This window comes from Galleria mellonella, unplaced genomic scaffold (genome assembly GCF_026898425.1).
Source record: "Galleria mellonella isolate WM207_F2 unplaced genomic scaffold, CSIRO_AGI_GalMel_v1 utg171, whole genome shotgun sequence".
NCBI classification, from domain to species: domain Eukaryota; kingdom Metazoa; phylum Arthropoda; class Insecta; order Lepidoptera; family Pyralidae; genus Galleria; species Galleria mellonella.
The window spans coordinates 1550143-1573490 of record NW_026442014.1 but is presented as its reverse complement, the minus strand read 5'-3'; the positions used below and the strand labels follow the sequence as shown (position 1 = coordinate 1573490).

The window sequence follows — 23348 nt, the reverse complement described above, 5'->3', positions numbered from 1 at the left end:
GTGATAATAGAATGGTAACCCCGCCTGCGCTAACAGTTTATACTGACGGGGCACCAGTAAGGAATGATAGGCAAGGAAGAAAGCAGGTCAGTTGGCCCATCGTGATGAATACACCAGGAATTCAGCACGATGGTTTCCAGAGGTTACCACGTGGAAGTCGACCTAAAAGGGTATATTGCTAGCAATATAACTGGTAGTCTGCATTACTAACAATCCCTTCCCCTCTTCTCGCCGTCTATTACCTCTTAGAAATGCAGTAAAAGCAGTTTTATGTAATATACCAATTTATGTATATTTAATATGAAACCCCCGGTATATAAGTACTGCTCGCACCTGACCTATGTTTTTTATACTAATTGTTCCATTCGATGTATTTAGATCCGCAACCCGCACGGTACAGCAGAGGACACGTGCCGTCTGCAGGTACGGGGCGCACCGCAGTTCACGCAGCGGCTGCGTGACCTCACTGCCAGCGAAGGCGATGTCAACGTCGAGTTCACTGTGGCCGTCGAAGCCTACCCCGAGCCTGCTGTCAAGTGGTCAGTACATATCCAGTAGTTTGTTCAGAGATATCGGCACTTAGCCTCATGATTGGACCATTGTGCCTACATAATTTTTTTTTAAAACTACCCGCCTTTTTCTCTCTCTGTTTAGCGTAACGTTTGACTAGTAGAGAATACCGTCAGGCGTTAAGTCCGCTCTGTAGACATGTTCTAATGTGTGCAAAAGTATAAATAAATAAATAAATAAAATAAGTGTCAATATTTATATATTTATTTATTAAAAAAAAAACAAGCTTTATTTATATAAAAAAAATATTTGCAAGGCATTACAATGAAGCCACTTATAGATTTCTACCAATAGACACGCATATTTTTCCGCTAATAATTTAAGTACCTATAACTCCTTATTTAAAGACAAACAATGTACTGTATTTAATATCATAAAACACGTATTTGTACTTGGATTGCACGAAAGAGAATGAAACAAATGAATGAGCTAGAGAACCCAACAGAATGTAAACACTCTTTTACATTTTCGAAGCTTTAATATTCGTTCGCCTAGCTGGCGTGGTAATAGTAAGGTATATATCCTAGTCTTATGAGTGTCCAGCAGTGGGACACCGTAAATTCTACAATCATTATTACAACGTCACTTTTTCTGCATAGGTACCTGGGTGACGTGGAGATAACAGAGAAGAAGTCGGTGTTCACCCGCGTGGACAGCGGCAGCACCCACAAGTTGATCCTCAAAGAGGTGTCCGCGGAGTACTCCGGGAAATACACGTGCAAGGTGTCCAATGAACTTGGCGCTGACTCCTGCGAAGCCACTTTCACTGTCAACAGTAAGAATTCTTTCTTATACAACTTCGAAAACAGCAAACAAGCTGACGGCCCACCAGATAGAAACCAGTAATGAATACTTATGAACATTAACAGAATCATGCACGTAGCAAAACATACTGTGATGTTACAAGTGTTGACATTTCTAAAAACTTGTATTTAATCATTATGCCTTCGTACTCTGTAATTTTACTGCTATATTCCAATCTTCAAACCAGAACATGGTCACAGCAGAACCACGAATAAAAATATTCATGCAGACAATTTTTTTATGTATATAGTCTTGAAAATCATAATTCTGTAGATCCGAAATATTGTGCTGTCTTCACGCCACAACTGGAATATTATGAAATGGGTAACCGTTCTGCATAAATTTTTACAGTATTCTCTAAATCATAGATAAAAAATTTACCCTCCGAGAGCACTCTTCAGATAGGATTCGAACCTGCATCATTATTACATGAAAAAAACTAATTATACAAAATTAAAAAAAATCACATCAAATTGTTGGCAATACCTCATGTAAAATATTATTTTCAGGGAAACCTCGCATCACCAAGAGTCTGGTAGATATGACCGTGGATGCTGGCCAGACGCTGAAACTGGATGTCGAGGTGGAAGGTTGTCCTGAACCGAAAGTCAAGTGGTATAAAGACGGTAAAGAACTCACTACTGATGCTAGAATCAAGATAGAACGAGATACACAAAGGTTTGTAATATTATTTGTGAAGCAAATTATCTAGAAATTATATATATACACTGCTTATGCCCAAATATCAATTTGATAGTTGATATCCAGATAACTTGTAGGATTTATATTTCAGATAATTTTCAGTTGGTGTCACATTCATATTGAGGAGTTTAACTCCTCCAAAAATTATTTAATTCCAATAATTAATTTTAATCACATTAAATATAGATTACACATTGTAAATATAAATTGAAATATAAGCAACATCTTTACTCAATTTAATGATAAATCGTAAAGTTCTAAAAATTTCCAAACACGTCATCAAACAAATTGAGCATGAGAAAATTGATATATTTTTGCAGATTGGAGAACTATCACCTAACAGTGACGCTGGTGAAAGAAGAAGATGGTGGAGAGTACGAAGTGCGAGCTTCTAACGAGATGGGCAGCGTTTCATCTAAGAGCACTGTCACCGTACACAGTGAGTATTTGTACCACCACACACAAAAAAAAACTAAGTATATTAAATAAAAGATAAAGAAAATGACATGTAGGCCCAATCTCACACTGCAAGGATTCTGATAAATTGAGACCAATTTTCATCTATTCTTATATTGATCAATTTTGACGGATAGCCGTAAAAGTAATAAAGTTCCAGACTGCAGTCAAATAAGACCAGCAGTACAGGCATCACATATTGTCTACCACGGTAAAGTATACACACACAGCTGTCGATAAATAAAAATATAACTCGACACTGACATTGGCACTTCACTAGAAGGTGGTAAAGTAGTAGTTTGATTTAACATAGAGTTTATTGAATTTTAGATTACTACTGCATTTTTCGCACGTATTATTTGGATGTTATGTCCGTAGATACCATAAGGAATTGGTAGAATCATTTTGATAAACCCATTAAAGCGTTCATTGGACTAGAATGCTGTAATATGCACATAAGTTATTATTAATACACTGTGTCCTGCATTTTTTTCACTTCCACTTGTGCCGTCCTTTAATAATACATTATTTTGTCCACTTTTAATAAACCACATTTTACATAACCTTTTTTTCACTCCATTTAATAGCCAAAGAAATACATTCGAGATTGTCAAAAGAAACTGTAATCGAAAATGAACTCGAAGACGATAGTAAAGCGAAACAACAGCCATTAGAAGAGGAGGTGGATGCTGGAAAAAAACATACTGCAAAGAAAGGAAAAACTGAACCATTGATAGCTGAAGAAAAATCTATATGGGATGATGTAGATGATGAAGGAAAACAGAAGAAACCTATTGTTGAAGAAGTTGATACTCCGGCAAGTAGAAAGGGCAGAAAGTCGGTTACTGAACCAGAAATTGCTGAAGAGAAGTCAATTTGGGATGAAAATCACGATGAACAGAGTAGAAAAATCCTGATAGAAGAAGTAGAGGCTGAAAAACAAACAGGTGAAAAGGGGATCACAGAACCGGAGATAATTGAAGAGATTTCTATTGAAGAAAATTTGAAGTCGCCAAAACGTAAATCTGTCAAAAAACATTCTGTCCAAGAAGAACCATTGAGTGCTGAAATTGAAGGTATAAAAATACGTGCTTTGAGCTTCTCTCTCTTCAATTTCGCCAACAGCTTATACTTAGTGGGAATCTCACACATTCGCACACAGTGTTGCATGCTTTTAACTTGTGGTTTAACAATGCAGGTTTGATTTGTTATGTTTAGGCCGAGTTTTCGAAACAGTAACTACGTTCAAGACGGGCGAAGACGGGTCTATAATAATGTCTAAAGTAAGCAGCACTCGGTCACATGACGCTATAATTACAGGTCAGTATTTAGCTTTCTACCTTCTCTTTCCAATTCTTACTAATCCTCATGAGTCAAATAATTCAGCACCGTAATATTGCTTATAAAATGTATCTATAAATTCAAGTATTTACCTAATGCGTTGAATTTCATCGCATGTTTAATTTCACATATTAAATGGTTGTTATAGAAAAATTCACAATTACTATTTTAACTGGTAGGTCCAGCCGAAACGCGCACTTTACACAAAATGAAATCAACCGCTGTTTATTATGATGACGATTATAATGGTAGAAAACTTATTCAGCCCACTAAACCACACACAACTTCGTTAGAAGTTGAAGAAATAGCCAGTCACAGCTATTTCTTGTCCGAATTGGGTCTATGTAGTATACCTGATCATATTCGACGAGGTACTTATGGAATAATCGAAGAACCGCAGACAGACTCTGAAGCCGAAAACAGCTCAAGACATGGAAAAAATCATACCAATAGATCGGTTTCAATAATGTCAGTGTCTGAAGACGAGACAAGTTGGCAAAACGAAACACTATCACGAGAAATATCCATAGAAGATCTTTCAAAATCTATCTTCGATATAGATGAAAGTAGAAAAGTTTTTAGCAAAGACTCTTATGTCCGACAATCGTCATTTAAAGAGGATTACTTCACAGACGAGGGCGAAGAAGAATCATTTGTATTAAAAGAAAAAACACAAAAAATATACGAAAATGACATAACAGAAAAACTGATACACATTTCAAAGGAATTTGATGAAAACGAAATCAGAAACGTCGAAAATAAAACACATGATATTAAAAATCGTATTATAGAGGAACTTCTACTTGGACCTACGAAAATACCCGATAACATAACGAAAAACGTAACAGAAACGACCACCGAGAGGAAGAAAAAGCATAAACTGATTTGCGTGGAGGAGGAAGCAGATGACGATGTAGAGGAGCTGTTAAGACGAAGTCAAAGGCAAAGAAGCATTCTTGATGAAATTCTGAATGAGGAAGATGAAAAAGGTAAATTTCAAGTAACTAAGATAAATAATACAAAGAGGATTCGTAACGATTTAAACGAAACAGGTTGACATTTTTATAATAACGCTACGCGCTGTACATGACGGGGGGTAATAACATAAATTGCTTAACGACACAAGTCTCAAATTGCTGTTGATGATGTTTGAGTATGATCTGTCATTTCTTATTATAGTCCTTCCATTAATTGTTTAAAAGAGTAAAACATTGAAATGCCCATTAAATAGCAGGTCATAACCACGCATCTTTTATTTGTTACGTCATTGTACTTTACTAATGCTCTGTCGTATGTTTGTTTTAGCGCGCATGCGTAATAACATTCCCTTCTGGCATACTAATACTTGGACGTTGCGGCAGAGATGCTAAGTACGGCAGACAGATTATCACATCATCCAGGTAAATCAATTTTTTTTTATTTATCCCAAATGCATGAATATTTGCATGCTTACTTTACTTGCATCTTGTCTATAGTCCGAAAGCCTCGGCAAAATGGTACGTATATATACAATTACGGATAAACTATTTTACAACATGTATTACTGTTTTATACGCATATTGGTGAGTATGCAAATCCAATTTCAGTTAATTCTGAATAACTGCTGTACATACTGCGAGTCTTCTCTATGTTTATTTCTATTGTAAATAATGAAAACGTTTTATTTTAGGTGCTTCAGTTTTGCTTTAAGAAAGGTATATCTAAATTATGTGTGTCAATAAATACATTTGATTTTTCTTTCTAGAAAATATTATTTCTCTCAATTTTATAATATATGATACTATTAGCTTTGTAATTGAAACCATATTTTTTATCTATATTGTAGATTACAATATTCTTTACTATTTTGTTATCTACTTTTTCAAGCAAAGCTCTTATCTGTCTTATATCAAATACGTTATACTAGAAATACTAATCTTTGAATTACGCGTTCCAGCACCCCCCACAATCAAAGACAGCAGCATGAAAGACGGACACGTGTACGAATCTCTTCCCCTCGTGTACACTGTGCAAGCCATCGGCAGCCCGAAGCCTACGGTCCGCTGGCTGCACAACGGCAAGGAAGTGACGCCGTGCAAGCGCGTGCACATATCCAACGACGGCGATGTCTACCGGCTGGTGATCGACAGCGTCAACTTGGATGACGCGGGCAAGTGGCAATGCGAGGTCACTAACAATTTGGGCACTAAGATGCAACAAGCTGACTTGTCTGTTTCTCGTGAGTATCAGTTTTTCTTAGACTATTTTTCTTGGTATGGCAAACACGCTGATAGCTCTACTGATGGAGAATGATAACATGCAGCTTTATGAATGTTGTGAAATACATAGAAACATTTCCTTTGTGTTGTTACTATTAAAAACTTAGATATCTAGTAATTACATTGCCATATTATCATCAACATGTCAGCCTTTGTTGAACATAAGCCTTCCCCTTAGGAGTTTTGCCCGTACTTGTTATGCTTGGTGGGCAGATTGACAACCGCGCTTAGGCTTTTGGAAATATTTTAACAGGGTCGCTGTGCCCCTCTCGCCCTTCCTTAGTCGCCTCTTACGACACCCACGGTAAAGAAATGGGAAGCCTATTCTATGCCGGTACCACACTGTGGCCATTGCTATATCATATTGATCGAAATTTAAATATAAAAGCGGAGAAGTTTGCAAGCAAAAATATTTAATAAATGAATCTAAGATGTTCTCACAAAGGACTTCGTACAAAATCTTTCTCTAGAATTGATACGAAAATAGGATTTGAAAATAAATCAGTGTGCATTAAATTGTCAAATATATCAACTTTTCTTGGGTATTAGAAAAACTCTAATCTGCAAAGCACTATCCTATAAACATGTAAATAGCAGGTGTCATATAATTAAAACTCATACTGCAGCTGTAAGCGAGTACCGGAAGCCAATCTTCACGAGCCCGCTGGAGGCGCAGCGCGTGATGCAGCGCGAGCCGGTGACAATGAAAGCGGTGTGCACGGCCGACCCCCTGCCGCACGTCGCCTGGCTGCTCAACGGCAAAGAGATCACGCCTGATGCCACCGTCCTAACTAGCGCCGACTCTAAAGACTTGGAGCATGGTCTTAAAGAGTGCACCTTCACTCTGCATATACCCACAGGTAAACACTTGGCTTGACGAGGAGAAAGTTATAAAGCTATCTGTACCTATTTTGATATAGTCATAATTTTAAACTCTACTTCTCGGTATTGTTACTTACTTTTATTCCTACCGTTTCAATAAAGCAAATTTATGAAGCATCATTATCTCGGCCATTATCTGTCCACTGCTGAACATAGTCCTCCCCCATAGACTACCATAAAGAACGGTCCTGTGCCACTTGCATCCACTGTCATCCTGAAATGCCTTTGAAGGCGTCACTTCATCTAGTGAGAGGTCGTTCTTTTTTCTTTTATGCAACTTAGAATGGCAAACAAGCTGACGGCCCACCTGATGAAACGTGGTAACCGTCGCCTATAGGCATGAGCAATGGACATAACAGAGGATACTGTTTCACCCATGACACCTCCCATGCGTTGCTATTCCTGAGGACTCAGGTGTTATTCCTCTGTACCCTGTAAATCCACTGCCATATCCCACCCTTCAAACCGAAGCACAGCCATGCAAACACAACTGCTTTACATAGAAACACGAATGGGGCAGAGGTGCCCAAGCAAACGACTTTTGTACAAGCTCTTCCTCATTTTACATTGCGTTTGCCCGTACAGGGTTGACACTCAAGAATCTTTCTTCCCCATTGATTTTTAGTTCATCGAGCTATGTGACCAACCCATTGCCACTTCAGCTTGCTTATCCTTCGGACTATATCGGTTACTTTGGTTCTTTTAGGGATACTCGATTACGTAACATATTAGAAATAAAGTTAGAAACCTATATACGATGGCATGCTCACAACCCTTATGGACTTGTAATACGTTTTTTAATTTACTAGTTTTCGCCTTACGGCTTCGCCCATGCGGAATTGTACATTGTACAAGATCACATATTAGGGCGTCATATATTTTGTAGAAGTCTCCTTTGTGTGAGAATGCACTATATTGGTCATGAACAAGTTCATACTACGATTAGCACTTGACTGATTTTCGGGAGGCGGTGACCACAACCTTTATTGAGGCTTAAAACTGTGCCTACCAGTGACTGGCGGAGTATTAGTCGGAGATTATACGTACCTAAATTTAATCAATAGACCTTTAGGTCAACCTGTTAGAGTATATTGCTGGCAAACGTGCTACTTTTCTTTATTACCAACAATCCCCTCTCCTACCTCTTCTATAAGTATTATATTATGGAATAATGTCGGCAGGTCGTCACGCGGACACCGGCGTGTACACGATCCAAGCGAAGAATCAGTACGGAGTGGGCGAGAGTTCCGCGCGGCTGGACATCTTACTTCGACCTGAGATCGAGGGACTTAAGGATATCACCGCAGTACCTTACGAGGAGACCACCTTTGTCACCAACATACGGGCCAACCCTATCGCTGAAGTCAAATGGTTAGTGCATCTTTTTGTGAAGGGATTAAAAGTGATGGATAAAACATAAAGTGATGGTAAACGAGAAATATGAGCTATATATTGTTAGAAAATTATGTCTAACCATATGAAGGATGGCCAGATTGCTAATACTTGGACACATAGAATTATATACATGGAATAGAATAACTGTTTAGAAATCTAACAAAGAATATAGTACAGTAGGTTCATATACATAATATATTTCTTAAAACTGTAGGTTTTCATTAATCAGGGATTTTTTCCTAAAATAATTTTTATATTACTCTTTCATCTCAGCCATTATCTGCCCATTGCTAAACATAGGCCTCCCCCACAGACTGTCATAAGGAATGCTCCTGAGCTTGCATGCACTGACTTTCTGCAATGCATTTGAGATCGTCGCTCCATTATTTTTTTTTATACAACTTAGAATGACAAACAAGCTGACGGCCCACCTGATGTAAAATGGTAACCGTCGCCTATAGACATGAGCAGTACCATGGACATAACAGAGTATACCGTTTCGCCCATGACACCTCCCATGCGTTGCCATTCCTGAGGACTCAGGTGTTATTCCTCTGTACCCAGTAAATTCACGCCATATCCCACCCTTCAAACCGAAACACAGCCATACAAATACAACTGCTTCACGGTTGAAACACGAATAGGACAGAGGTATCCAAGCAAACGACTTTTGTACAAAGTCTCCCTCTGGTATATGGTATCTAGTGGAGAGTCGTCCTACATTGAATTTGCCCGTATGGGCCACTCAAGAAGTTTGCTTCCCCATCGGTTCTCAGTTCTCGAGCTATGTAACCAGCCCATTGTCACTTCATCTTTCTTATCGTCATTATCTTCATCTTCTCATCCTTGGAACTATTTCGCCATGTCTTGTCATGCCAAAATAATTACTCTTTATGTTATAGTAAATTATTAATTCACTCTTGCGCCATCTACCCACTTCTATCTGTTCTCCTTTAACCAAAGGTTGTCTGTACGAGATTGCCATAGCGATAAGACCGCCTTTTGTACCTTTATATGTATATTTTAATCTGTACTCCACGCTACTGTATTTCAGTTGAATTGTTTATATGTCATTGGTTATTTTTATGATTTTGGTGCAATAAAGAGTTAAATAAATAAATAAATATGTGTTAGCAAAGACATGAGCATTTTGATTTACTTTTTAGGAGCAAAGACGGTTACACGATCCAGCCATCGTCTCGGTACGATATTGTAGAAGACAAGGCCAACGAAAGTTACCGGCTGGTCGTGAAGAAGGTCGGCGTGGACGACGCCGGGGTGTATACGGTCACCGCTACCAACGAGATCGGAGAGACCACACAGCAGGCCAGGCTCACTGTACATAGTATGTATTTATATTTTTTTTAAAGCAACTTAGAACGACAAACAAGCTGACGGTCCACCTGATGGTAAGTAGTAACTCTATAGACATGACAGATTATTCTGTGTCAGACCCATGGACATAACAGAGTATACTATGTCACCCATACTAGTATAGTATTATCTTGGTTATCTTTCGGGCTATGCTTTGGTTCGTTTGCGGATATCCTCGTTTCGGATTCTACTGAGGCGACTAAGGGAACTTAATCGTCGAGGGACAGGCAGCGTCCCTCTTAAAACATAAACCAAAAGCTTACTGCAGTTGCCAACCCGCCTGCCAAGCGTGGCAACTACTGGCAAAACCCCCCTTATGGGGGAGGCTTATGTTCAGCAGTGGACAGTAAACGGCTGAAATGATGATGAGAACTGTTATATTGGATATGATAATTGTTCATCACTATAATATGTTCCCTTACCTCGTAACAGCTGGAGAGCCGATATTCACTAAGCCGCTGCAGGACGAAACGGTGAAGGATCAGGAGGACGTGACGCTACGTGTGCGCTGCGACGGTGTCCCCAAGCCGGAAGTTGCCTGGTACCGCGACGGGCAGCAAGTGGTCAACGACGACCGTCACACTGTCACCACGACCGTCGGCGGACAGGTGGACAGCGAGCTCGAGATCAAGCGCTTCGACGCCAGCGATGCTGGAAAGGTATACTAGAAAATTAGAGTCAGTAATTTATCTTCCGATAGCCTGATCTGTTTAGGATTAAGGAAAAGAGACAAATTATAAAAACTATTGAGTACAGAAGGGGAAAAATTTTAAGACACTTGATACGACACGACGAACTTATGAACATTATAATAGAAGGTAAGATAGAAGGAAGGAGAGGAAGGGGGAGACCAAGGCATAGTTACATCAGGCAGATCAAGGAAGGAGTTGGTGTCGTGTCGTATCAAGAGGTGAAGGGGCTCGCTGAAAATCGTAGTGAGTGGCAAGAGCTCCACCGACAAGAGCGCAGCTCTTAAATAGGATAGATAGATAGATAGCTTCATCCAGCATAGTGATTTTTATTACATATCTAATAGTTTGATTGTGTTTTTTACTACTTTTATGATACAAAAAGAAGTCCACGTTACGGAACTATGCTCTGCTACCAAAATATGAAAAAATGCATTGTCGTTTTAAACAATTTAATACAATTTATTTAATTATACACATGATGTACTTTATTAAATAAACAATATTTATTTAGCATTTCAATTAAACTTTACACATATTTCCTATTAAATTTCTTTTATTGCGAATTTCTATAATATGAAAATTGTCATATAATTATTTACTTACGTGATATTTTGAGAAAAAGGAAATTTTTTCTGTCTTTTAAACCAGCACTTGATTATACTTAGAATGGCAAGTTACAGTATTAATTTACTTATTTGCCAAAATTGACTTTGTTCTGAACCTATATACTACTAAATGCAGCTCTTTTAACGAGGAATGAAACCTAAGAATCCTGATTTAACAAATGCACTCCAACAGTACCGTGTGGAGGCAGTGAGCCTGGCGGGCTCGGCGTCATGTGAGGCGAAGGTGTCGCTGGGGCGAGGGGCGCCAGGGTTCGCGCACAAGTTGCCGCGCCAGCACGACGTGGACGAGGGCGAGCCTCTCGAACTCAAGACCAAGCTGGACGGCAGCCCCATACCCACCGCCAAGTGGTACGTACCATTCATATATAAACAGTCATTTTATCTACATTACGTTTCCCTTAGAGCAGAGTTTCCCAACCTTTTTTTGTGCCATGCCCCACTTGAACATTTCTAAAATTTTCTCTCTCAAATGGGATTTTGCTTTTATTTTTTTAATTTTATTATAAGATGTACGAACAATAGGCTAATATTATGTTACTAATATTTTTTTTTTGATGGGTGAAAATGTTATGGTAACCCCGCCTGCGCTAACGGGATACGCTGGCGGAGCACCAGTGAAGAGTGATAGATGAGAATGAAAACAGGCCAGTTAGCCCATTATGATGAATTCATCAGGAATTAACCATGATAGTTTCCAGGGGGAACCGCGAGGAGGTCGACCTGGTTGGGTATATTGCTAGCAATGGGATTCTCAGTCTCCATTACTAACAATCCCTTTCCCCCAAATTAGGCCATTGTAGTCCCATAATAATAAAGAAGATTACAGCAGAGCAATTGTTTTCATATTCCTGCCCAGAATGATTGTAATTCTTCTGGGTTGGGTATAAATTATTGTGTAGTAAGGAGTTTGTCTATACAGTCACCATTCACCATTCGAGATCTTCTATTAAATGAAATGAAATTAAATTTATTTGCCAATAAGAAAGAAAGAAATAATTTAATCAAAGAAGCATGCGACTCACACATTAGCACACAAAACAAGAACAATATAAACGAAACAAGAAGAAAAAAAACATTGTTGTCTTTACGTTTGTCAAGTTTATAAGATGCATATTATGTTTCGTCATAGTATATAACTATTTATATATTGACCATCACTTTATATCAATCAAAGTTATTTAGTTATTTATTATAGTAGGCTTCTATCTATCATTGTATTTGTTTTGCTCACTGTAGTTGTAGCTTTTCGATAAAGTTTAATAGTTAGCATTCTATTGCATAGTTCACTTCCTTTTATGGCCATACTACTTAATTGCCTTGTGGTCCCAGCATTGTATGGACTATACTTTTCTTTGGCATAGGTTTTGTAAAAGGCAACTAAGGAAACATAATGGTCGAGGGATAGGAAGCAGCTTTTTTTTATACTATTTAGAATGGCAAACAAGCTGACGGCCCACCTGATGGAAAGTGGTAACCGTCGCCTATAGACATGAGCAGTACCATGGACATAACAGAGTATACTGTTTCGCCCATGATACCCCCCATGCGTTGCCATTCCTGAGGACTCAGGTGTTATTCCTCTGTACCCAGTAAATTCACGCCATATCCCACACTTCAAACCGAAACACAGCCATGCAAACACAACTGCTTCACGGTTGAAACACGAATGGGACAGAGGTAGCCAAGCAATCGACTTTTGTACAAAGTCTCCCTCTGCGTTTCTCTTAAAACATCACTACAGGCTAACTGCATTTGTCAACCTGCTTGCCAAGTGTGGTAACTCCTCTTGATCGTAGAAGCTTATGTTCAGCAGTGGACAGCTAACAACTGATTTTATGATGATGATGATTACTTCATGACGATATTTTAGCAATGGACGAACCATTGCTAAAATATCGTTAGTAAGATTCTGTTACATTAATCAAAAAGTGTAATGATTTAATCGCAATGGTTCTTGTTAATAGATGACAATGGAATGGTAGCTCCGCTTGCGGTAACAATATATACTGGCGGGGCACCAGTGAAGTAAGATAAGTGAGAATGAAAAGTCAGGTCAGTTAGCCCATCGTGATGAATGCACCTTGAATTCAGCACGACGGTTTCCAGGGGGGACCATGTGGATGTCAACCTGATAGGGTATATTACTAGTATTGCGACTGATAGTCCATATTACTAACAATCCCTTCCCCCCTTGATAGCAATGGTATCGAATATATGCCAGGTACAAGGACGGCGTAGAACTACCAGCGGACGATGCCCGCGTGAAGCAGACTGCGTTGCCGGACGGCACCGTGCGGCTCAGCATCGAACACGTGACGCCGGCCGACTGCGGCGCCTACAAGCTCGTCATATCCAACCCGCACGGGGAGAACTCCGCCCTCTGCGCCGTCGCCGTCAACCGTATGTATTTTTTTTTTAATTTGCACTTGGGAAGTCACAATTCTCAAACCCAGTCAGTCTGAAATATCTATACTAAATTGAATTGTTCAATATTGGTGTTTCTTAGGTTGTGTATTGTAGTTCTAAATTTGACTTCCTTTTTCCTACCTCTCATAGACCACCAAAACAATATAGTGCTCATTTTATTCATCTATTAATTGTAGGACAGCCAACAAACTATACATTTATATTTACTTACAATATATGATAATATGGTTATGTTATAAAATGCTGCCTTAATTAGTGGCCGCCATGACACGTATATTCATATTAATTATAACTATAAGGATGAAAAATGATAAAAACTACAGTACTAGGTATACAATAGTTAGACTACAAATTTATGCACATATTAATCTGTAATTTTCCACTATAATTAGTTATTAGAAATTTAAATGTAAGATTAACACTGCAATATCAGTTGGAAAATAATTATCATAATCATTTCAGAATGATTTAAAACATAATAAAATACACTCAAAAAATATTAAAAAATTTCCTCCTGTTTAAAGTCGTTCTAGAGTTAATTTGATGTAGACAAAAGAATAGTTTTCGAAGACAAAGTTAGTGAACTATATGTGTGTATTTGTTTAGCAACCCCAAGGAAACCATCGTTCAGTAAAGAGTTGGAAGACACGAAGGCAGTGGTTGGACAGCCGCTGAAACTGGAGGCCAGGGTGATGGCGTTCCCTGCGCCGGAAATTAAGTGGTTCAAAGATGGTCAGTACCTATACTTACATCAAATGACACCAACATTTTATTTATCACGAGTAATCGGAAAAAAAGAAAATGCTGTAAGAAATAATGGCCCAGCATAGAATGGGCCATTACTTCCTTACCTGTGGGTGTCGTAATAGGCAACTAAGGGAACTTAATGGACGAAATATGGGCAGCAGCGTCCCTCTTAAAACGTCATCAAAGGGTAACTGCACTTGCCAATTCGCCTGCCAAGCGTGGTAACTACAAGTAAAATCTTTTTTTTTTTATACAACTTAGAATGGCAAACAAGCTGACGGCCCTCCTGATGGAAAGTGCTAACCGTCGCCTATAGACATGACCAGTACCATGGACATAACAAAGTATACTTTTTCGTCCGTGATTCCATGCGTTGCCATTCCTGAGGACTCAGGTTTTATTGCTTTGTACCCTGTAAATTTACGCCATATGCCACCCTTCAAACCGAAACACAGCCATGCAAACACAACTGCTTCACGGTTGAAACACGAACGGGACAGAGATACCCAATCAAATGACTTTTGTACAAAGTCTCCCTTCGAGGGAGCTCTAGTAAAACCTCCTGTATGAAAGAGGCCTATGTTCAGCAATTAATGGCTCGTATTCGAATGTTTTAACAAAACGTTTGTTCAAACAGTTGTTGGAGTTAGTCAGACACATTAACTAATTAATAATTAATTAATTAAACAGATTAATCACTCCTAAATCAATGAATACAGGTCTGCCAGTGCGTCCGTCGCAAGCGATCAACTTCATCAACCAGCCAGGCGGCGTGATCGGGCTTAGCATTGACAGCTGCAAGCCGGAGGACGCGGGCGTCTATTCGCTCACCGTCACCAATAAGCTTGGCGAGGTACGAGGCCCTCTACCGATAATATACCGCACTATAGCATGTCTATTCTATATAAAATAGCTCAAAATTTGAAGACAAAGATCTTTAAGCAGTGCGTGTTGCCAGTGATGATCTATAGAACCAAAACATGGTCCCCCGTTTGCAAAAGCTTCAAATTACTAAGCGGGCTATGGAGAGGACTATGCTTGCAGTTTTTTTTTTCGTGACAGGATCTAAAATTAGGATATCCGCAGAAGAATCAAAATCACCGATATAGCCCAAAGGATAAGCAAAGCTGAAGTGGCTGGTCACATAGCTCGAAGAACTGACAATCGATGGGGTAAAAAGGTTCGATCTCCCACTGGATGGAGTAACGATCTCAAAGGCATTGCAGGGAGTCAGTGAATGCATGTAGCTCAGGACCGTCTCTTATGGTAGTGTATGGAGCAGGTATCAGTGTATCAGCAGTGGACAGATGATGGCTGAGATGATGATAATGATTAGCACGTCTACTTTGTACACTGCATTACTTCAATCAAAAATGTGTTATATATTTGTGAAATCTATACTACCAGTTTATTGAATTTAAACTAAGCACTGTCTCGCCCCCATCTAACCTGCGCTTGCACAGTTGGTACTAAATAACTCGTTCGTTGTATGAGGGCAGCTCTCTCTGGTGTTAAAATTGAATTATCCAAACATAACATTTTTTAACAGTTAATTAATCTTGAGATTCCTTACCTTAAATAAGTGACAATAGGATCTATTAATAAATATGTTGCCTTCAGCGTACGAATAAGAAAGAACATGACTTCGGTCGATGCCGTCCCGTTCTATCTAATGTACGCGGTAGCGATACCGTACCAATTGATAGACTTGTTTTTCTCTTGTATATGGGGCCATTATCATGTAAACCTGATGAATTAATTGCATTTAATCTTAATAATATTAAAATCCGATGTTACAATAGTCGTTCACACAAAACTCCGAAACTATTTAATTGATTTTATTCAAATATTATAAATATGTGTATTGCTTGCAATAATTTAAAACATATGATAGATTTTATCCTGATAATAAACGAAATGGACCCAGACTGTAATGGGCAATACAATATTTGCCTGATTAGCTAGTTGCCTCATAATATAATGCCCACAGGTGGCATCCAAAGCCAAGGCGGAGGTACAACAGAAGGATCGTAAACCGGCGTTCATCGCGGAGCTGCAGCCAACCAAGGTGATCGAGGGCTTCCCCGCCAAGCTGGAGATCAAGGTGCTCGGGCACCCGCAGCCCACTATCAAATGGTGAGATTTAGATTTTTTTTTTTATTATTATTATGTCCCGCGATTGACAGGATCTCACTATATTATTAGTAGTTATTATATTAAAATATAATGTGAAGTTAGAAAACTTTTAGCAATAAAAAAGCAGATGTTCTCGAAAGAGTTCGGTTTGAAGGGTGGGATATGGCAGTGAATTTACAGGGTACAGAGGAATAACACCCGAGTCCTCAGGAATAGCAGCGCATGGGTGGTATCATGGGCGAAACAGTATACTCGGTTATGTCCACAGTACTGCTCATGTCTATAGACGACGGTTACCACTTTCCATCAGGTGGGCCGTCAGCTTGTTTGCCATTGTAAATTGCATAAAAAAATCCGAATAAAGCATTAGAATTGCTGTGTGGTTTCGGTTTAGAATAGGCCACCCCTTCCTTTCCCGTGGGTGTCGTAAGAGGCGACTAAGGGGGAGCGAGGGATGAGCAGCAGCGTCCCTTTTAAAACATCTCTAAAGCCTGACTGCCGTTGCCGATCCGCCTGCCAAGCGCGGCAAAAATATAAAAGGAAGCATCCCTTTTTGTGGTTACTTCTATACCATATAAATACGAAATAAACACAGATTTGGAATTGGCGACCTAATTGTATAATTGCAAAATAATTTAGAAGATATTTGTTACTATTTCATAAAAAAAAAACATCCTAGGACCCACAACGGCGTAGAGGTGGTGCCGGACGGACAACGTGTCCGCATAGTTTCGCAGCCGGACGGTACGCACGCACTGTTACTGGACCGCGCGACGGCCGCGGACGGCGGACAGTACGCCGCGGTCGCCGTCAACGACTGCGGCGAGACCGCCAGCAACGCCGTCCTCACCATTGCCAGTTAGTATCGCACGCTACACTAATATGGTACGGGGGGGGATTGTTATTAATGGAAACTAATTGCTAACAATAACAAGTCGACTTCCCTTCCAGGGGGAACCGTGAGGTTCCATTTCGTGATTGAATTATTGTTGAATTTGTCACAGTGGGCTAACTGACCTGTTTCATCTTCACCTGTCACTCCTCACTGGTGCCCCGCCAGTGTATATCGTTAGTGCAGGTAGGGTCACCAAATTATCATCAATAAAAAATAAACAAATCAAGGTATATAGTACCTATATACCTAATTATGCACTACATACATTACTAACAATCCCTTCCCCCCAAAATAGAACTGGTAGTCCACATTACTAACAGTTCTTTGCTTGTACAAAAGTCGTTTGCTTGGGTACCTCTGTCCCATTCGTGTTTCAACCGTGAAACAATTGTGTTTGCATGCCTATGTTTCGGTTTGAAAGGTGGGATATGACAGTGAATTTACATGGTACAGAGGAATAACACCTGAGTCCTCAGGAATGGCAACGCATAGGGAGTATCATGGGCGAAACAGTATACTCTGTTATGTCCATGGTACTGCTCATATCTATAGGCGACGGTTACCACTTTCCATCAGGTGGGCCGTCAGCTTGTTTGCCATTCTAAGTTGCATAAAAAAAGTTTCCTCTTCTGCCCCGTCTTGTATATAATCGTCAGCTTTTGTATTTTCCATTCTCGTAAAGGGCCTTCACCAGAGAAGAATACCAATGTATAAAAAAATCCTATCGCAGGTCGCGATGACGACTCCTCGCCGCAAGAGCGGCCGCAGCTGGTGCACGGGCTACGGGATATGTCGGAAGAGGAGGGCCAGCCTCTCACGGTGTCGGCGCCCTTCCGCGGCAACCCCATTCCGGAGGTCACCTGGACCAAGGACGGGAAGCCGCTACTGCCCAGCGACCGCGTGCTGCTCACTTGTGACGGGAAGAGGGTACGTCAGTCTATTACTAGCTTTTAGACACGACTTCGGCCATTTAATTGTGGGCTATCTTTTTGTCCATCATAAATATTATCTAATATTAAGTTATAAGTAAGCATTTTTGAATAGTCTTTTTTTTTTTATTACCAACCATTCGGAACGCAATTTCAGCCAAAAAAGAACGGGCAAGAAATTCAGATGTAGCTTTTTTAAATTATATAAATAATGAATAATATGTTATTTAGTAAATTTTTTACTGCATCCCATAATTTGACTTTTGAACAAATGAGTCTTTTTTTAACGTCTGGAAAATGTGGGAGATGAATGGGTAATGGGAATTCCCCGTAAGGCGGGGATTTACCCATCAAAAACCACACGATATACTCGAGGTGCTATATGTCGAAGACATGGGTTCGCTTTCGCACTCACCACATCCCCGATGGTTGAACAGGTGGGCCTGGAGATCAACCCGCTGGAGATGTCGGACGCGGGCGTGTACGGCATGCAGCTGACGAGCCCGCTAGGCGAGGACAGCTCTGAGGGCAAGTTGACGGTGCGCAAGGTCTTCCAGCCGCCCAGCTTCACGCAGCGGTTCAGCGATCTGCAGCAGGTAAGCTCTTTATGAATTCGGACATATATTTTGCGGAATTTTCAGAAAACGTGATGAAATATTTTAATAATATATATCTATGTTTTGAAGTAATGTACTTTATTATTGATTAATTTAAACAAATTATAATTAATCAAAGATAAAAATATTTTTGATTAATTTTTTTTATTGGATGAAAACGGAGTGGTAGCCCCGCCTGCGCTAACGGGATACGCTGGCGGAGCACCAGTGAAGGGTGATAGATGAGAATGAAAACGGGCCAGCTAGCCCATCATGATGAATTCATCAGGAATTAATCATGATAGTTTCCAGGGGGAACCGCGAGGAGGTCGACCTGGTTGGATATATTGCTAGCAATGGGTTTCTGTCTCCATTACTAACAATCCCTTTTCCCCCCTTTTGATTAATAAAAAGCAAACTAAAATAGTTATTATAGAAATGAAGTTTTGGACCTACTTCATATTTTGCTTCGAAAATATTAAAATATTTTTTGCTATCAATATAAAAATATTCAATAATAGCTTTATAAAAATTTTGTTTCATCGGTACAAAGACTCTTAACTCCTCTCTTCCCTCTCTCTCCTGCAGCTACCAACATTCGACGCGAAATTCCCGGCGCGTGTAAGCGGCATCCCGTCACCGGAGATCACGTGGTCGAAGGACGGGTCGCCGCTGCGGGAAAGCGACAAATACCACATGAAGCGAGACGGCGACGCGTGCTGCCTGTACGTGCGTGACGTCACGGCCGCGGACGCTGGCCTCTATGCCTGCCGTGCCATCAACCGAGAGGGGGAGGCCTCGTGCCAAGCCACCCTCGAGGTCGTCGATAAAATGTTAGTATTGTGTTAGTTAAACGAAGTATGGAAGCATATTACCTTTGTTTTTTTTAAACCACTGAGGTGGCGGTCCACCTGATGGTAAGTGGTTACCGTAGCCTACGAACGCCTGTAATTCCAGGGGTATCACGTGGTTGCTGATCCTGAAGAAACCTCTTTATCCCCTTTTTGAAGAACCTTTGATCTGGGATGGTAACGCGCGAGAAGTACAATATACTCTATGGTGTCGATGGTGCTAAAAAATTTAACGCCAGAGAGCGTTACTGTCTTTGTATGTACTTTTTAAACAAAAGAAATATGCTATATAATGAAATATTTTTTTATAAAGGTATACCTGAAACTACTTTTTTTTTAATCATACTTATTATATATAAACATAAATGTATGTAAAGATATTTGTATGTTTGTTACGTTCACGCTTAAATAGCTGAATGGATTTGAATGAAATTTCATACACGTTGTTTCATAGACATGGTTGACGCGGGCACAGTCGCGGGAAACAGCTGATATTCAATATTTGAAAACATTTTATACGCGTAACTTTGGTATAGTAATTTTTTCAACCAATTAACAATTTAACATGTTGAGTGTTAAACAATAAAAAATATATATGAGTAGTGATATATATTTACATTATTACATGTATCACATCTCCATATTTAGAAATAATAGAATTTCATCGTGCCTCCGATCAAACTGTTTATAATTACTCCTCTCCATACAAAGGTTGCCTGGAAGAGATCGCTCTTAGCAATAAGGTCGCCCATTGTTTTCTCATTGTGATTATTTCTTGTAATTGTTTATATTTATAATAAGTTTACTATTGTAATCTTTTGGGGAAAACAATAAAGAGTATCTATCTATCTATATTTTATTTTCAGTGCTAAAAAGCAGAAAATGGAGCCACCGTCCTTCCTGAAGAAGATCGGTGATACGGAAGTGTACCGCGGCATGAGCGCCAAGTTCACCGCCTGCGCCACTGGCACTCCCGACCCTGACGTTGAATGGTACGTGGCCATGTATATATATATATATTTATTTTTATGCCATTTCAATGGTGTAGTTGTAAATTGAGAGGCACACATACAAATATATCAGTAATCGTATGACTGCCTATTTTTATTTTTTTAAATATTAATTTAATTCACATGAAAAAGTTTGCTGGAAGAAATCTCTTATTGGAGATAAGCTCCTTAGCCTTTGTACATTAGGTTTAAAATTAATTGAGCCGATCGTTATGTTTGTGTGCAATAAAGAATAAAGAAAGAATAAAAATAAATCCACAACTTAGATATTTTTAATATAATATCCCAAACGTTTTAAAGCTAATTGATATGCCTATATACATATATAACAAGACATAACTGAACTGACTGTGTTTTGTCGTTTCCGAAAATTGTTTCCACTTCATCCAAAAATCTTCTTCAGGGGTCGTACGGCGCTTTCGGTCACAGCCTCTCGCCTCGCTGTAATTTATATATAAATAAATTATCCGGATTATGTAGTCGGAAGCACTAGTGGGGCCTACAAAAAAATCTAATCCCCCCCCCCCCCACTTCCCTTCCCAACGTCTAACCTTCGATCTTACTAACTAGACAAAGATAGCCAAGTGCCAAAGAGATCTTTATACTCCTGCTTAATCCCTTTTTCATAAATCGATTCTTGCATTCAGAACAATTTCATAAATTATTAACTGCTCCCTCATGCAGTATTTTTGTAACGTTTATTCGGTCTAAAAATTAAGATCTATAGCGAGCAAATACAACATATTTGATACTACAAAAAAAAAACACTGACTTCTTGTGACATAATGAAATGTTTTGTTTTAAAAATTAAGCTTCTTAATCGATTTTGATAAAATTCCTATGGTACAATTCTAAAAGACTTCACTTAAAAAAAATTTAAATCAGTTTACAAATAACGGAATTCTGAGATTACAAACCAAAAATTTAAACGAATTGAAAACCTCTTTTTCAAGTCGATTGAAAACCAATAATAGTCATTCATTTTGAAGGCAACGCCAATTTCGCAATGGGCCTCAACAATTGACTATTTGGTTTAGATTTTGTCATTGTAGAGATGACGTTATGAAGAGAATTTAACAAGGACTGGTGTCTAGGTTCCGCAACGATGAGAAGCTGTTCCCGTGCGAACGCATCCGCATGGACAAGGAGACGACGGGGCTGCTGCGGCTGACCATCAGCGGCATCGACCCGAGCGACGTGGGCACCTACCGCTGCAGGATATACAACCCGCACGGCGAGGAGTCCTGCACTGCGCAGCTCACATACGACAGTCAGTACAACACTACGAAACCTTATTTTTGTATCAACTGTGAACTGTCCACTGCTATCATATCTATAATATAGACTACCCATAATGGGGGGGTGCGGGGGTCCAGTAGTTGCCACGCTTGGCAGGTGAGTTAGCAACCGCAGTTTGGCTTTTGGTGATGTTTTAAGACTCTGCTGCCCATCCCTCCACCGTAAGCTTCCTTAGTCGCCTCTTACGACACCGGGAAAGAAAGGGGTCTCTGTTCTATGCCAAGATCTTCATGATAAGGAGGCTGTATGGTCCCAGCATAGAATGGACCATCCCTTCCTTTCCCGTGGGTGTCGTGAGAGGCGACTAAGGACTTCATGGACGAGAGATAGGCAGCAGCGTCCCTCCTAAACTTTATCAACTGGCCTAACTGCGGTTGTCATCCTGTCTGCTAAGTCTGGCAGCTACTGGCAAAACCCCTTAATAGGGGAGAGGCCTGTGTTCAGCAGTGAACAGTTAACAGCTAGTGTGGTATGGTATAGAGTAGACAATGTCTGTACATGGGAGGTCTTATGAAGACCAATAAATGTCATAACAATATTTTTTAGAAACTTCATCTGTCTGTCTATATGTTTGTTTCGGTGTCACGCAAAATTTTCAAGTTACGATACATTGTGTTATAAAAAATCATGCAAGCAACGAAATTGGGGGAGAATTTAAATTCAATAGATTTAAGCTCCAAATATTTCCTAAATTATATCAACAATAGTAAAAAAAAAATATTGAAACAAATAGATTCATTGAATTCAATTTGCAATAGACAGACATATCGCGTAACATACACACAAAATATTTTTGTACAGAGAACCTTCACCATTTTTTAATAAAAATATCCCTTTAAGTATTGCTTCGATTAGAAATAAAATAAATCTTTTAAAGTAAACATTGGATTCAGTAATCCTATCCTATCAAATAAACTGGAAGTCTTAAATGGTGTGAATTGTATTTTTCTATTGCAAAAAATTTGGTTTTATTGTTAATCTCATTGCATAAAAATGATTAAAATTTTATATTTTATCACTACAGGTTTGGAACCGCAAAGCAACAGGCGACCTCTAGCAGACCAGTATTCAGATTTCGACAAAATGAAAAAGACCGGCGTACCGATGCCTCTCGCGGACAAACCGATCATCTCCCGGATGACTGACCGTCATTTGACGCTTTCTTGGAAACCTTCCATCCCGCACGGACCCAGGTTCCCCGTCACATATCAGGTTGATATTATTTATTATTATTTTACTGGAAATTATTGGCAATATTGGAAGTTTAGAATATTTCTAAAATTTTTTTTAATGTAATAATTAATAGAGACAAATAGCTGAGTCGTTTTTATCTGTGATGTTTTTTGAGAAAAATTCTA

The 23348-nt window shown here is 39.4% G+C and overlaps 1 protein-coding gene across 12 annotated transcripts in view; it reads left to right on the top strand.

Moving 5' to 3' along the window:
* Nucleotides 1-23348, top strand: part of LOC113518072 (obscurin) — a 177919-nt gene that overhangs the window by 139269 nt on the left and 15302 nt on the right. For 9 of the 12 annotated variants that reach the window (XM_052892849.1, XM_052892845.1, XM_052892850.1 and 6 more), the window contains 24 exons: nucleotides 379-539; nucleotides 1170-1345; nucleotides 1884-2052; nucleotides 2397-2515; nucleotides 3120-3608; nucleotides 3751-3852; nucleotides 4053-4862; nucleotides 5810-6091; nucleotides 6758-6991; nucleotides 8195-8384; nucleotides 9575-9753; nucleotides 10215-10441; nucleotides 11273-11448; nucleotides 13322-13500; nucleotides 14134-14259; nucleotides 14994-15127; nucleotides 16265-16410; nucleotides 17090-17268; nucleotides 18036-18232; nucleotides 18672-18830; nucleotides 19419-19663; nucleotides 20548-20673; nucleotides 21786-21961; nucleotides 23015-23202. In XM_052892849.1, the coding sequence (XP_052748809.1) occupies nucleotides 379-539; nucleotides 1170-1345; nucleotides 1884-2052; nucleotides 2397-2515; nucleotides 3120-3608; nucleotides 3751-3852; nucleotides 4053-4862; nucleotides 5810-6091; nucleotides 6758-6991; nucleotides 8195-8384; nucleotides 9575-9753; nucleotides 10215-10441; nucleotides 11273-11448; nucleotides 13322-13500; nucleotides 14134-14259; nucleotides 14994-15127; nucleotides 16265-16410; nucleotides 17090-17268; nucleotides 18036-18232; nucleotides 18672-18830; nucleotides 19419-19663; nucleotides 20548-20673; nucleotides 21786-21961; nucleotides 23015-23202 (5169 nt within the window). The remainder of the gene's footprint in view (nucleotides 1-378; nucleotides 540-1169; nucleotides 1346-1883; nucleotides 2053-2396; nucleotides 2516-3119; nucleotides 3609-3750; nucleotides 3853-4052; nucleotides 4863-5809; nucleotides 6092-6757; nucleotides 6992-8194; nucleotides 8385-9574; nucleotides 9754-10214; nucleotides 10442-11272; nucleotides 11449-13321; nucleotides 13501-14133; nucleotides 14260-14993; nucleotides 15128-16264; nucleotides 16411-17089; nucleotides 17269-18035; nucleotides 18233-18671; nucleotides 18831-19418; nucleotides 19664-20547; nucleotides 20674-21785; nucleotides 21962-23014; nucleotides 23203-23348) is intronic. The other 3 variants (XM_052892842.1, XM_052892843.1, XM_052892844.1) reach the window with 3 other exon arrangements.